This window comes from Osmerus eperlanus, chromosome 19, assembly GCF_963692335.1.
Source record: "Osmerus eperlanus chromosome 19, fOsmEpe2.1, whole genome shotgun sequence".
In the NCBI taxonomy this organism is placed as follows: Eukaryota; Metazoa; Chordata; class Actinopteri; order Osmeriformes; family Osmeridae; genus Osmerus; species Osmerus eperlanus.
Genome location: NC_085036.1, coordinates 11,417,468 through 11,432,396, shown reverse-complemented (window position 1 = coordinate 11,432,396; position 14,929 = coordinate 11,417,468). Strand labels below are relative to the sequence as shown.

At 46.9% G+C, this 14,929-nt stretch overlaps 2 protein-coding genes across 2 annotated transcripts; one reads left to right on the top strand and one right to left on the bottom strand.

The window, feature by feature from the left end:
• Positions 1-141: 141 nt before the first annotated feature.
• Positions 142-3,464, top strand: LOC134039661 (uncharacterized). Its single transcript, XM_062485668.1, has 6 exons — positions 142-655; positions 841-942; positions 1,078-1,116; positions 1,481-1,623; positions 1,953-2,078; positions 2,546-3,464. Exons 1-6 carry the CDS (start codon positions 535-537, stop codon positions 2,729-2,731), a joined length of 717 nt encoding a protein of 238 aa, XP_062341652.1. The 5' UTR covers positions 142-534; the 3' UTR covers positions 2,732-3,464.
• A 2,101-nt stretch (positions 3,465-5,565) lies between these two features.
• si:ch211-284e13.4 (insulin receptor substrate 1-B) lies at positions 5,566-14,810 on the bottom strand. Its single transcript, XM_062486228.1, has 3 exons — positions 13,874-14,810; positions 9,352-12,513; positions 5,566-6,767 (listed from the first exon to the last, which is right to left on the bottom strand). Exons 1-3 carry the CDS (start codon positions 14,226-14,228, stop codon positions 6,760-6,762), a joined length of 3,525 nt encoding a protein of 1,174 aa, XP_062342212.1. The 5' UTR covers positions 14,229-14,810; the 3' UTR covers positions 5,566-6,759.
• Positions 14,811-14,929: the final 119 nt, after the last annotated feature.

The window sequence follows — 14,929 nt, the reverse complement described above, 5'->3', positions numbered from 1 at the left end:
TGTATTTTATGCAAGTCAATTATAAAGAAAAGGTTTTCATCTTTAATGCGAATCCTCTGATGCCACCTTGAGGAAAACCCGAAAAGTTGTCAGTATGCACAAAATGTGTCTCACTAAAACAAGTCTTTAAATACAGATGTCACAGCTAAGAACAAGATTTCGGTTTCGAAGATGTTAATGTAAGGATTTAGATGGATATGTAAAAAAAATATGACACCTATGGCAGGCATAATTGGATGAAGAATAGAATAGAATACAACTTTATTGTCTATCCAGAATTTACACCGACACCATTGGTTAACTAACTTGGAAATGTGATCCTCTCGGTTGTTCTAAGCATGTTCAAATAATCCTTGATCTGAACTAAGATCAATGAGTCGAAAGAGTAGGCCTACTTAAATGAAGTCACTGCTAACATTTGGCTGACGTAGGTGTTATGGACCATCCTTCCTCTTTCATTCTACCCATTTTTGCTCAATTGTTGTTTGAGTGAGAGCAAGTGAAATGGAGCTGTCTTAGAGGAACCGTGTTCAAATGTCCGACTATGAGGATGCTACAAATATACAGCAGAACACATATGGGCCAGAATCAAAGATTGAAGACATCTACCACACTCTGCAGTATCCAGCTATAAATGTTGTCAGATTGGAAGAAGGTTGGTAGGCTACTGAAAATCAATTCATCATGGGGGCTTAAATTGTATTTACTCATAGGTTACTATTGTGATTACATATACTATTTGTATGTCGCTTTTGAATAAAACAATACATGGACTGTGAACTTGTTCAGTCTAAAATGAGCATTTAATAAAATTTAATTGTGGCTTTTTATCATCTCTAGGGCGACAACTCCCGGAGCGACCCAGAAATCCAGTTTTCCTGTTGATCTCCTTAGTTACAATACTGTTATTAGTCATCATTCTTATAATCGTTGGTCTTCACTGTGAGTAATGCCATACAAATCCTCTTCAGCACCAGTAACAATTAATGGCAATATTGGAGCATAATTTGTGGCTTGGCATGAAATTGTCCAACTTTGAATGATTGTAATGACTAGTGTTGCTTTCTCTTTTGGTAGATCATCAGTTCACTGAGTCTGTCCCTCCCATGAATAAAGGTGGGTAGCTTCCTCTGCCAACCAAAATGGGTTTAAGTCTGTAAAAGAGGAAGAATGTTTAGTTTCTAACCATGGATAAAGAGATTCTCTCTATTATATTGCTGGCTATAGGCTTTTAGCTCTGGAGACCATGAGAAACAACAGGAAGTTATCTGAGGGCTTAGCTGACCACATCTGCTGACATCTACAACTGTCATCTATTCAAATCACAGACATATTTAGATTTAGTATTTGATTTGAGTTATGGAATGTGTGCACCTTTAGTTTTCATATTTTATTCTCTATTTATCTTAACTTTATTTTATAAATCTGAGTCAGTTTGTTAATTTGATGAATTTAAAGACTTTTGACTTTGTGTCTGCAGTTCTAAGGCAGGGTGATGAAGTCTGGTTCCATCACCAGAGGATCTTCTACCTTTTCTGGGAGGGTGAGGGAGATTGTTCCAGCGCCCAACTCTTCTGCAAGCAGAGGAACGCCGACCTTGCAACACTGGATCTAAATAACAAGGTACAACTACATAGCAATTCTATAGCAACAACATTACATTAACTAACTGTGTAGTAATACCTAACAGTTAGTAATACCTAACTGTGTAGTAATACCTCAACAACATTGTGGTTACACTTTCCTTTAAGGTTAAATGAACAAAACACAAACAGTTGATTTTCTGCTACTAGTTTAAACTACAAATATCTAATAAAAATTGTACAGTTTGTATGTTTTTGCTGTGGTTTCTACTGAAAGGCCTAACATACAGTATATTAATTTTTCCTAATGTCTCATGTTTACTGTGTGTGTGTGTGTGTCTGTGTGTGTGTGTGTGTGTGTGAGTCCAGGACTGGGTGTTGTCCAGGGCCAGAGGGCAGCGTCTGTGGGTCGTGGTCGTGGATGACTTGACAGAAGGCTCTGCACACGACAAAGGACCACCACCGATGCCCCAACGCCAACTCGTAGTAAACAATGTAATTATTCACCTGGTCATCACTGGGTCTACCAGTCGTATAGCATTAGTATAGCTCTCATATAGTTCTCTGGCATAGCTCTGACCACCTCAGTGGTAGAGCATTTCATTGTAGAGGTTGCATGCAGGTTCAAACTGAGTAGATTGTTAATACGCTGAATATGAGGCAGTTACAATGGAATGGAAAACATATATTACATTTACATTACATTTAGTCATTTAGCAGACGCTCTTATCCAGAGCGACTTACAGTAAGTACAGGGACATTCCCCTGAGGCAAGTAGGGTGAAGTTCCTTGCCCAAGGACACAACGTCATTTGGCACGGCTGGGAATCGAACTGGCAACCTTCTGATTACTAGCCCAACTCCCTCACGGCTCAGCCATCTGACTCCCGCATATATATCTGAAATGCATTTAAATTGAATTCATTTGAATCCTCTAAAGACTCAAATTTGTATGCTCCTCAGGACCACATGGATGCAGATGGATATTATTTACGGTATGAGGACAAGTTTGACCTGGATTTTTTGGGGGATTCAGAGGACTCTGAACCTGGCTGTGGCCTCCTGAATCTCAGTCCACCTCCAGACAGCACAGGGCCCAGCCAGGGCTGGGTGTGCCAGGTAAATGCTTCCTCGCCTGGTTGTACATGAGAGGAGGACCGCCTGTCTCTCCAAGATGGAAACCCCAGCTTCTTTTCTTTCTTTGAAAGTAATATGTAATGGAATGTGTGCATCTTTAGTTTTTATATTTTGTTCCAGAACACTGCTGTCTTCCCAAGCAAAAAGGGACAGTAATTGGCCGTGTGGTCAAACTTGAGTTAATGTTGCTTTTGGTGCAGGTAATTTGCTTTGACACATGGTTGAATCTTACGTCTCAACTGTGTTTTTGAGAAGTTAGGGGGGTCTGATCGGCAGTAACTTCATAAACTCAATCAAAATGAAACACTTTGAAGTAACAATTTTTTTCAGAACAATATTTTTTACATTGGTTGGAGAGAACACGCAATTACTTACTTGATTTGATGTTTACCAGAATCAGTCAAATAAAAAAGTGTAATGTTTTTATGAACAATTGTGAGATAATTATATATAGGCTTCATTGCCTTTTTACAGTGTTCAGAAAATGTATGAACTTTCTCATGACTTTGCACAGATGACACCAAGGGGGCACTATATATCATTGTTAAGATTTGACTGTCAAACTTATATTTACATTTACATTTAGTCATTTATCCAGAGCGACTTACAGTAAGTACAGGGACATTCCCCCAAGGCAAGTAGGGTGAAGTGCTTTGCCCAGGGACACAACGTCATTTTGCATGACCGGGAATCGAACTGGCAACCTTCGGATTACTAGCCCAATTCCCTCACCGCTCAGCCAACTGACTCCAACTTATAGGACCTTGTAGGACAAAAGTTATTTATAATACAATGTATGTCTTTATGCTAAGATTTTATTGTATAAAAAATATATACTGTCATTAAAGTAAACCTTTGGTATAAATATAAACAAACTATAAACATTGACAAAAAGATTAAGCTGAGAATCTCTCAAAACGCATGTTCAGAGGTTGTTAGAGAAAACAGTCTAGAAGTTGAAAACATTCCTTCGAAGGTGTTTGGTGGATGTAGGGCAGAGAAGTACATGGATCTCAGATGCTCTCTGTGTCTGACGTGATAGTCGTGGGGTGTGTATGAGCACTATAATACTGAGATCACGCACTCACATATACATACACACACACGCACAGCACACCCTCTGTCAACAGGGCTAATCCTGCACTCCAGGATGGCTTACAGTCTAGACTGGTCTTGTTTTCCACTGTGGCAAATCATGTTTGAATTATTTTCCAAATAGTTTTTGGAAAATATTCACACTCTCACGCATACAATAAGTCAAAGAAAAGAAAACAGTAGACTTTTGAGATATTTCCATCTTTTTTTTCTCCTTTTTCTCCAACGAAACAAAGTGACTGTCTACACCACAGGCAAAGATCATCAGTAGTCATCTGTTTGAACGGTTTCCCACCTACAGATTTGTTACCATAACAGGTCATGTCACCCTCCCCCCCCCCACACCACCCCCCTCCCCACCCGCACCCCAATACCTACACCCCTATACACAGAATACTGTACTGTACACACTCCACCTCCTTATCTTTACAATACACATCATAGTCAAACTGTTATAATAGCTTTAAAATAGGTACACTTCTCTTGGTAATTGTGACCATTACCCTGATTGTACATATCATACCCTTTTCCCCTCATCTCCTAGCAGGCGATTTTAAACGCCTTTCTTCAACAACATTTTGTATGACGCATTGCTCTCAACAGGCTATGGCCTCTTAGGAAAAACTCTGCGTTTCTCCAAAGTATGAATGTTCAGAACGTTCGGACAGAATTCCGATTATTCTAGAATGCAAAGCGCATTTGTACAGCTGCTTGGGTGTCGAGTGACCGTTAGTACAGACAATAAGGCAATAATTAAAATTGCATTGAAAACATGAGGTAAAAGAATACAGACTCAAATACAACGCTGTTGTTTTGACGTTTCTCTAGCGGCCATAGTAGACCACAGTAGAGTAGGTACCACACCGGACTCTATTAGACTAAATTGTTGGGGACTTAGATCAGATCCTGAACCCTTCTCAGACTGCACAAGGGGATTAGGACCAACTGTCGCATCTGCTCAGATTCCTGGAGATGATTATGAGGTAAGAGAAGATCACTGATGACAATCCCCAATTAGAATAATCATTTCAGGGGAGCAAGAAAGGCAGATTAAAGAAACATAGATTTAGAGAGACCTGAACTAACAGCATTGGGTTTATATCTACCTTAAATGTAATGACTGAAATGTATATCATACTGTCTATCTGTAATTCCAAATTTTGGCACAAACATTTCGGCAATAAGCACAAGATACTGGCAGTAATGGGCTGTGTTCAATTCAAGTTATTTCAAAAACCAATCAGATGAAACGTTAGATGCAATTAGATAACGTGACAACGTGATCAAATGAGAAACAACAAAACAGCTTAAGTGCAAAGAATAAAATGAAACATGGCAGGGACGGTAATGATCCTTTACAGAAATGTTTAGGTTCAGGACTCAGCTGGTGTGTGTGAGAGATATCTCACAATACAGAGCCTCACAAGCAAGGAGACTCTGGAATCCTCTGAATATTGGCCTATGAAATAAAAAAGATCATAAACAACCAACATAATTCCGTCTGATTAACTGCTGGCCTCATGGAATTAACAATGACCACACTTCAGACTGGAATTTTCTGGGTTTGAATGTCAAACATGAAAAACAAACTGTTTTATCACTGGGCAGGTCCATGCAACCTAGTAGGGGATCTAGGGACTCTGAGGGGACAGTGGCAGGAGACAGGGACAGCGGGAGAGTGTAACTGAGTGAGTGTAACTGGTAGAGTGTAACTGAGTGAGTGTAACTGGTAGAGTGTAACTGAGTGAGTGTAACTGGTAGAGTGTAACTGAGTGAGTGTAACTGGTAGAGTGTAACTGAGTGAGTGTAACTGGTAGAGTGTAACTGAGTGAGTGTAACTGGTAGTGTGTAACTGAGTGAGTGTAACTGGTAGTGTGTAACTGAGTGAGTGTGGACATTGAAGAGCTTAGCCAGGCACTTGAGCGTCCTGACCAGATGCACAGAGGAACTGCGGTGGATCTTACCCTGTTTATTCACTGTAAGGAGATCATCTTTGCACTGATGGGAGAGGAGGTATGTGTGGAAAGTGAGTCTTAAGGTTTAATATGGATCTACTGTTAAAACTGAAATATCAAAGTGGGTGACACCATGAGTGTCTGCCATACAAATTAGGCAATCATTAGAGTTCATCTGAAATGTTGTACCCTGTATAAGTGTGTGTGTGTGTGTGTGCGCATGTGTGTTTGGTGGGAGCTGGATAAGTGTGTGTATGTGTGTGTGTTTGAGCTGTGATGTGAAGCGAGGCTGAGGTGTGAGAGGAGCAGCAGAAAGTAAAGAGGTTTCTACTCACCTACAACTTCTGACTGACACTGTAAGGCAGGTTGATTAAGCTTACAAGTAGAATATAAGGTTCTAATACGCGTTGTCATTTTCAACATATTCACAATTGTTGGAACACACAAATTAAATTCAAGAAAGGACATTGACATTTTTTTTTCTTTCTTGTTGACCGGTGTTCAAGATTCCTTGTGTAAAAACAGCTACAATCAAAAATGAGGCACTTTCTTAAAAAAGTATATATGTATATAATATATCTATGTAGCTTTAATTATGTATACGATATATCTTTTCTTATGTACCATTATAATATATCACATTTATATAACAATTTTCTGAAGTTTATGTTGAGGAACAAGAAAATATCCAGGACTCCAAGTTGTCAGGCGGAAGTCTGATAATCTCTCTCCATTGGCTGGATGTTCGCACTTCAGTAAACCCTGTCATTTAGCCAGTAGACTTTTGGCACACATTTGGTAAATTGCACCGAACAGACAGGATGTAAAAGAGTTCATAATGGTATGATGGGTGTCTTCGCTGACGCAACTCCTCTTCCTATTGGACGTTTGTTGGGAAGACGTAGAACCTTGCCAACCAATTCCATTCTGAGTCCAGCAGCAGCACAGGTGCTGTTTCAGCAGGAATGTCTTCAGGAAAAAGATGGGTCATTAACATTCTGTAAGAAAAAATAAACAATCTTTAAACCTTCTAAAAACAAATGATCTATACTAATCTATTAATGACAATAATCAGTTAGAATCAATGATGATCTAGGAATTATAAATTTGCCGTAACATTTCCAGGAAAGTAACAGATATATTACTGCTCTCTCCTTTTCTGAGACTGAATAAATAATTAAGCTGATTTCAATTTGAAGTCTTTGTTGAGTGAATATAGCAGATTGATTGCTGCACACAAGCACTAGTACTGTTTCACCTTGGCAGTGATGATGTCCATTAGCAAAGTCGCATCTCTCAGCCACAGACTCCAAAGCCCTCCTCTTGTGTACAGACAACCCTGCATCCTGAAGTTACTAGACAAATACGTTTAATAATGTCTGTCCACAAAATTTGAAGAACTCCCCCCTTCTGTGACTGATCAATAGATCTGTTTCCTTGTCTCTATCCCAATCGAAAATCAGATCACAAAAAATCAGATCTCGACTGAACTTTTTATTTATTTATTCAGTCATACAACGAGAATCCAGTCGCCTCCACTCTCTGTTCCTTGCAAATGGTACAGGGGATTGATCCCACCTAAATTACCCTCCTGTGGCTAATGTCAAGATAGATCTGGTTCCTTGTCTCTGTCCCAATCTGAACACAGATCATTAAACAGGGCCAGTGGGAAATGCGTTGGTCTGTCTCCCTCCATCCTCCAGACTGAACAGGCCCCCAACGCCGCCTCGTCTGGCATGTCGAGAGACACATCCAACAATTCTATTTTTGGCACGTTTGCAGCTTTGATTTGTATCTGATACGCTGTCCTACAAGCTTCTGAGAAGCCATTTACTCTGTCCATTATACCTGGAGAGACTAACGAACTGTTATGTTCACTTGCTGTAGCAAGGTAGTGTTTATGTGGGAACGTGGAAACAGGTCTTTGGAAGGACAACTAGAGTCACAGAGACTGAAGGAAATAACCAAGCATGTATGTATATAAGTTCTGCTCTAGCCTGCATAACCTGCCAAGCATCTTTATGTTTGTTTCTCTTCCTGCAGTTGGCCAAGCCTCTGCGTTTCAAACAACACTTAAAACCCCCATCCCCCTCCTCCATAATCTGGCTAATCCACGGTTATTCCTCTTAACAACCCTGGTTTCCTCCCCAGCGTCCACAACTTCTCTGGGCCCCCTAACCCCCTCCAGCCAGGAACACCCCAGGAACACGCACAACATCAACTCCTGGCCCCTGCCCAAACCCTCCACCTGGTCCTTGCCTTGACCCCCCTCACCTGACCCCTCCCCCAACCCCCCTCACCCGGGCCCAGCTCCTCCACATCCATCCATGTGAAATGGCTCGTTACCAGCAGACAAATCAATTTGCTCTGCTCTGCGAACGCCCACTTGTGATAACGAGAGCGTTATCTCTAGCGCCTTGGCAGAGAATCACCACTGTCTAGCCTGAAGGCAAGCTTCGCGTCAGGACCACTTCCTGTTGTTAGCGAGACCACATTCTCCTCCGACAAGAGGAGACCATTAAGGAGAGCGCCGCATCCCGTCTCACAGACAGACGGACCGCAGTGATCTGACACGGGGAGGACCGGGGCGGCCGAAGCCCGTACGCATCCACATGAATTCAAAGAGGAGAGCTATGGAGAGAAACTAGGGAAACGCTCTCTGTCTCTGTCATCTGGAGAGAGTACTGAGTTTGAACACGTCTTTTTACCCGTCGATAAAAGGCAGCAAAAGCTGGGAGATCATATCGTGTGTAGTTACAGTTCACAGAGCGAGCCACAGGCATACCACTCACCACGATCAACAAGGGCAAAAAAACAACCTACAAACACAAACATACAAACTCTGTGGGTTGCAGTGAGCTCAGGTAAACACTGACTCTGTGGGTGGTGATGGTGGAGGGGGGGGGGGGGGGGAGTCGAGGTGGAATCATGAGTCGAGTAAAAACAACAACACTTTCATTGGCATCACTAAGGAAACGAAGCGAATGAGGCTTCCTTTGACGTAAGCAAAAAAATCAAAAGTCCCAAAATACCTTGCTCTCTTCTCCAGTCTCTCTGTCACACTGTGCTTATCCAGGTTCTGCCATACACTGTCCAATAAACAGTGGGAGTCAGATGGCTGAGCGGTTAGGGAAGCGGGCTAGTAATCAGAAGGTTGCCAGTTAGATTCCCGGCTGTGCCAGATGACGTTGTGTCCTTGGGCAAGGCACTTCACCCTACTTGCCTCGGGGAGAATGTCCCTGTACTTACTGTAAGTCGCTCTGGATAAGAGTGTCTGCTAAATGACTAAATGTAAATGTAATGTAAACAGTCTTCACACACAAAATGAAGAACTCTGGTCACTGCACAGGATTCTGAGGTGGATTTTGATCGTCTTTATATTTATTGACTGAATACACAATATCTATGACTGCTATATCTATGACTTACAGTACATTAAATAACTAACTATACATGGGAGAGACTGGGACTGCTGATTTATATGAGCACATTTATAAAGTTAGCATTCAGGACCATTTCTTCTTTCACTAAATGGCATTAACTAATAGTCTGTATTCAGACGCCTGTTTGTAAAGACCGTACCTTTGCCATCCTTCCGACTGTTCTGCTGTGCTCTCAGCTCCTCTGACTTGTAGAAATCGATACTGGCATAGGTGTTGAGGCTGGCAATGGCATTGGTCCCCAGGGCCCCCCCAGGGGCGGGGCTGAAGAGGCTGTGGGGGGCGGAAGCTCCCTCCAGCCCTGTCTGGAGGCTCTCCCTCATGGCCAGGTCCAGATCGATGTAGTTAAGGCCGTGTTCAGCTGACAGTGCTGAGGAGGACTGTGTGGCGGGTGTGGCTGGCTGAACGTTTTCCCACAGAGAGGCTTCCAGCCCCTGGTGAGCCCCGGAGGCGACCAGGAACTGGGCCGAGGAGGAGGGGTGCTGGGACAGGGAGGTCATGAAGGTCTCTGAATGGTGGCGTCTTCTTCCCAAGGGGTCATCTCTGACCAGCCGGCCGCCCTTGTCAGGAGAGGAGAAGGCTGTCGCCGTGGAGATGACCAGGCCAGGGTCCTGCTCTGAGGTGCGGAGCGAGGCTCCGACAGGGGAGGCGGGGCCAAGGGAGGAGACGGGGCCCCGTGAGGGGGCGGAGCCCAGGGAAGGGGCGGGGCCACCCTGGCTGAAGGCCATCTCTGTGTATTCTGTGAATAGGGAGTCCGACAGCGCGGTTGCCATGGCTGCGGCTGTCCTGTGCCGTCCGCTGCCCTCCGCTGCTGCGGGAGACGGCCTCCTGCACTCGTCTCGGGCCTGAGGGGCGGCGGGGCCCCGCAGGGAGCTGAACGACGACCCCTCAGGGGTCAGGGAGGGGGAGCTCCCCAGGTCCATGTTGACGTACTCAGCAGAGGTGGACAGCGGGGCTGAGAAGCTGCGGGGGAGGCCGGTGGAGTCCTGGCACGGCGCCGGGCGGTGCACGGGCCGAGGGGCTCCGTGCGTCCCCGACAGCCCGCTCCCCCCGAACATGATGCTCACGTACTCGCCTGGACTCTGAGAGGCGGCAGGAAGGAGGCTCTCCTTCACCCTGGGCAGCGTGTTGGCTTTAGACATGTCCACAGACACGCTGATGGGCCGGCCCTTCCTCTGGTGCTGAGGCCCCGTACCACCGGACCCACGTTTCTGCTGGTGGCTCCCTTCTTTGGAGCGCGCTCCTGAGCTCCTGTACCCCGGGCCTATTCTGGTTAGCCGTAGCACCCCGCTAGCTGCCACAGACATAGGCTTGTCCTCCAGGCTCTCACTGCTGGCCGAGCTGGAGGAGAAGGAGGAGGAGGAGAGGGAGAGAGGGCCGGCTCCCCCATGCCCCACGTTGGCCTTGTCTCTCTTGCTGTAACCCCCCTGCTTTCCTCTGCTCCTAGAACCATCGCGTTCACCGCCGCCCTGCTTGCCTTTGCACTGGCCCAGGTCATCCTCGAAGCGAGTGGAGAGCGTGTGCTGGTAGGAACGTGGCAGGGAGAAGTAGGAGCAGGCCATCTTGGGCTGGAGGGGGTGCTGCTCCTGGTGCGAGGGAGGGGTACTGCAGGCGGAGCGGATGCTGATGGGGGACATGTTCATGTAGTCGCTGCCGGCTCGGCTCTCGATGCTGCCCCTGCTGCCCCACATGGCCATGCCGTGCAGGTCGGGAGAGCAGCTGCTACTGGGGGACATCACCATGTATCCCTCGGACACCGGCGGGCGGATGTGCTGGGGGGGGGAGACGCTGCTGTTGGGGGTCATGGCCATGTACTCGTCATCGGGTTTAGCGCAGGACTCGGACACAGCGACGGAGAGCGGGAGGGAGGCGGGAGGATCCGTCACGCCGGGCTGCATGGACATGTAGCCGCTGTCCACTTTCCCGCCTCCTCTCCCTCCTCCCGGCTCGCCCCTCCCCGGGTCTTCCCTCCCCCGGGCCTCCCCTACCGCCCTCGCCCTGCCCCGCTCTCCCCCGGAACCCCGCGACGAGACGAGGGCCTCCCGGCTGACGCTCCTCGACATCACCGCGTACTTTTCGTCCTCGTCCTCTTCCTCGTCCTTCCTGCGCGGGGCGAGGCGCTCCTGGGCAGACATGGGCAGGGACGCCCTCTTGCTCAGCAGTTTCCTCTCCGCCTCGCACTCGCGGCTGGACGAGCGACGCAGGACCCTGCGGCCCTGGGAGTGCTTGTGAGAGCCGGGGAGACCCTCCCTTTGGCCCATCACTATGTAGCTGGAGGACACCTCTCCATAGGCGTGGAGACCCAGCCCACCGTGGGAACCCCCGGGCAGACTGGGCACCAGGAGGGAGTGCTCCCCTGGGCTGGAGCCGTACTCATCTGAGGAGCCGTAGTCACTGGGAGACCCAGAGACGGACACTCTCTGTGGGATGCGGGTGTAGGAGCAGATTGCTACCCCTCCGACCGCCGCCCCCACCAGCCCACACTCGGAGCCGTGGCCCGAGCTGGAGGAGAGGCTTGGAGCCGGGGAGGGAGTGGGGTTGGGGGTGTAGCGAGCCAAGCTGAGGGTGATCTTGGCGGGCGTGGGAGCCCTGGTGGGTTTGGGCCTGAAGGTGGGGGTGGTGGAGCAGGATCCGTTTAGACTGGGGCTGGAGCTCGCCCAAGCCCCCCTGGTGGAGGTCCCACCGTCCTCCGCCCGACCCCCAATACTGGCGGTCCTGGCCCTGGGGAATCCATGGCGTGGCGTGGGGGACGTGCTGGTGCTGTTCCCTCCCCCGGCGCCAGGGGTCTCGGTCCGGGCCCTCCTGGAGAAGCCCACCTGGCTGGGGGGCAGGTTGGGGTGGTGGCGGCGACTAGGGACGCTGATAGGGTTGGAGGCGGTCCCCCCGCCCCCCGAGGCCCCCACGGTCTGGGACTTGCTCCGCTGCCGGAACTCCTCGCTCAGGGCCTTCATGGCCTCCAGCAGGGTCTCATGCATGTGCTGGGCCACCACAGAGTCCTCCACCTGCATCCAGAACTCCCCCGGTCCCGTCATGGCCGATCGGCCCACCTCGATGAAGAAGAAGTTCTCAGAGTGTCCGCAGCGGCGCACGTTCATCAGCTGTAGGACCACGGCGGCTACGTCCGAGTTGAGCTTCACAAAGTTCACCGTCTTGTCAGTCAGGCACAAACGGTGGATGCCGATCAGGTTCCGGGCCTGGCCTAGCCCCTTAGGCCACACCTTCACCTGCCACACCTCCTTGAAGGCGGGGCCGGGGGAGGGGAAGCCACACTCACCTCCACTGCCACAGTCTTCAGGGGTTTTACCTGGAAACAACACAGAGATCAACATACATTTGATATTTACTAAGACCAACACTAAGCAAAAGACATAGACAACAGACACTAGTGAGTTGGACAGGAAAACAAGACTTAACACCTGAAGTGTATCGGTGTGGTACACCGTTTAGGGAATGAGCATGTTCTGCATTATAACACTATCACTCTGAAGTACCACAAAGCAACATCATTTTAATAATGAGGATGAAAGTTCAACTGCACAATGAACCATTCATGATACAACAGTAACAAAGCGGTGATTGAATGTAAAAATGTATGGCAGAATGGTTTTTTTTCTGAATGTAATATGATAAAAGACAACGCCTGCTGAAGAATTCTGTTAAAAACTGAATTTGTCCGCATGAAGCATGGTTTGTCATGTAAGTGCTGAAACAGCACTTATTCTAGAGAGATTCTAACACCAGCAACAAGCCCCTTTAGGAAACACACTCCAGTGTTGTAATAATGCCATCGGTTCAAATAAATGAAACAACTATGATAATTATATGCAATAAAAATACGATCTGAATGGGTTACGACGATCAGAGCATAAGATCACAAGCAACCAACTGGGTAGGCCTATATTCATTTTAAAATGAGTTATTTTCGTTAGCAGTTGTTGTAATTTAATATTAGCGCAATGGGCGGGGGGTAGGCTACAGCATAACAACCGAAGCACGAGGGAACCGACAGAAAACCGTTTCCCAATAAGAACACACGGACTCTGCGGCTCGCCTCCCCAGGGCCAACGCCATAGCACAGAAATGTAGGTTACGCGCACTACATGCAGAGCAATGTGTAGAAAAACAACAACACGGGCTACTACGCTGAATCTCCGCAATGGGTGCAACCAGCCTGCTCTGCACACTGTGGAGAATAGCCTATATATACACATCAGCAGGATATATGGATGGCACATATTTGGAAACCGAGCGTTCAATAAAAGATTGAACCTGGAGATACAAATCTAGAGATACAGATGATCGTAGGATAGCTACTAGAACGAAATGGTGTTGATTCAGATTCTGCTGCTGAAACCCAGCGCATTCATCAGCGCAGTCCACCACCCTTCTGAAGCGCGCCATGCACCTGCTCATTAGATGTAATTAAGCGCTCAGAATAACAGCTATGGGCCTATAATTAATTGTCCTCAGCCAATACAGTACAATAACCTACATATTGCATTTAACTAATTTATGACGGGATTCCGTTCCATACCAACACCATGATGTCCAAATATCTGTTGTGAATGTCATATGGATGTCAATCCAACGTGTTCGAGCTAAATTTAACGTTAGACGTTATGGCTACAGGGAATATAATCACTGTATGTATTTATCTTGCTTACATTTACATTGAAGGTCCAGCATGGCCAGGTACCACTCGTTTTGGACTTCCTCGCTGTCTGCAGCGATGGCAAAGCTCTCCCCGCGGGTATACATCACTATCATGTGCTTGTTCTTGGAATCCGCCCGCTTGTTGATGTTAAAGCAAGTCTCCAGATTGAGTGCTTTTTTAGGGACAGGTGATTTACTGCGAAATTTCTTTTCGTTCTCATAATATTCGAGTCGAGCGGGGCCCTGTTCCGATGCCGCCCTTAATACGAAGAATCGCCGGTGCATAGATTTCTGCTTGCGGAGATAGCCGCTTTTCCGTACGTCCTCGTAGCTTTCCTGCTGCAGCTCGGTGACTTGGTTCTCCATGGCGAGGCGGAATCCTTGTTTTGCTTGATAAAAAAAAACTATCGTCTGAATATGAGGTTTATTAATTCATAATAGCCGCATTCCTCTTCTCCCTCTCATCATGTGCACGTTCCTTAATCATGTCCGTGCGCGCAATGGTGATGAGCGATTTAATTCAAGCATGTGTTATTTTGAACTAGTCTCGTGCGCCCGTCTGCGCACACAGGCGTGCACATGCAACGATTGAAGTCCACGCTGTCCTCGCTGATTCTGCCGTTTAATTGCTGTGCTCTTGCACTACCGTCTGTGTCCGTGGGCCTCGTAGACTGCTCTCACTCCCAGGTGATACCCTCTTCTCTGCTGCTGAGGAGACGTCAATCCGATGGCAGGTCTGAGTGGGGTCTTCTCAGTGCGCACGGGCTGTACTAGAGCATCGGGTCCAGGCTGTTTCCTTGTGCACATTCCACAATATAATAACTTAATAATTCAACAATTTGGGTTTAAGTGGTGTTGTTGACATTTCTTGACTCGATCCTGAAACTGTATGCAAGCCAAGCTTAAAAAAATAGAAATTGGCTGTAGGATTTTTCAATATGAGCCATCCATTGACAAATTACTGGAGAAAACAAATAAAATGATCAGATAGTAGGCTATTATGATATTATTTCTTCCGCCTGTAAAGATACAAAAATCTTAACCAAAATGTGTTATCAAATTGCTCA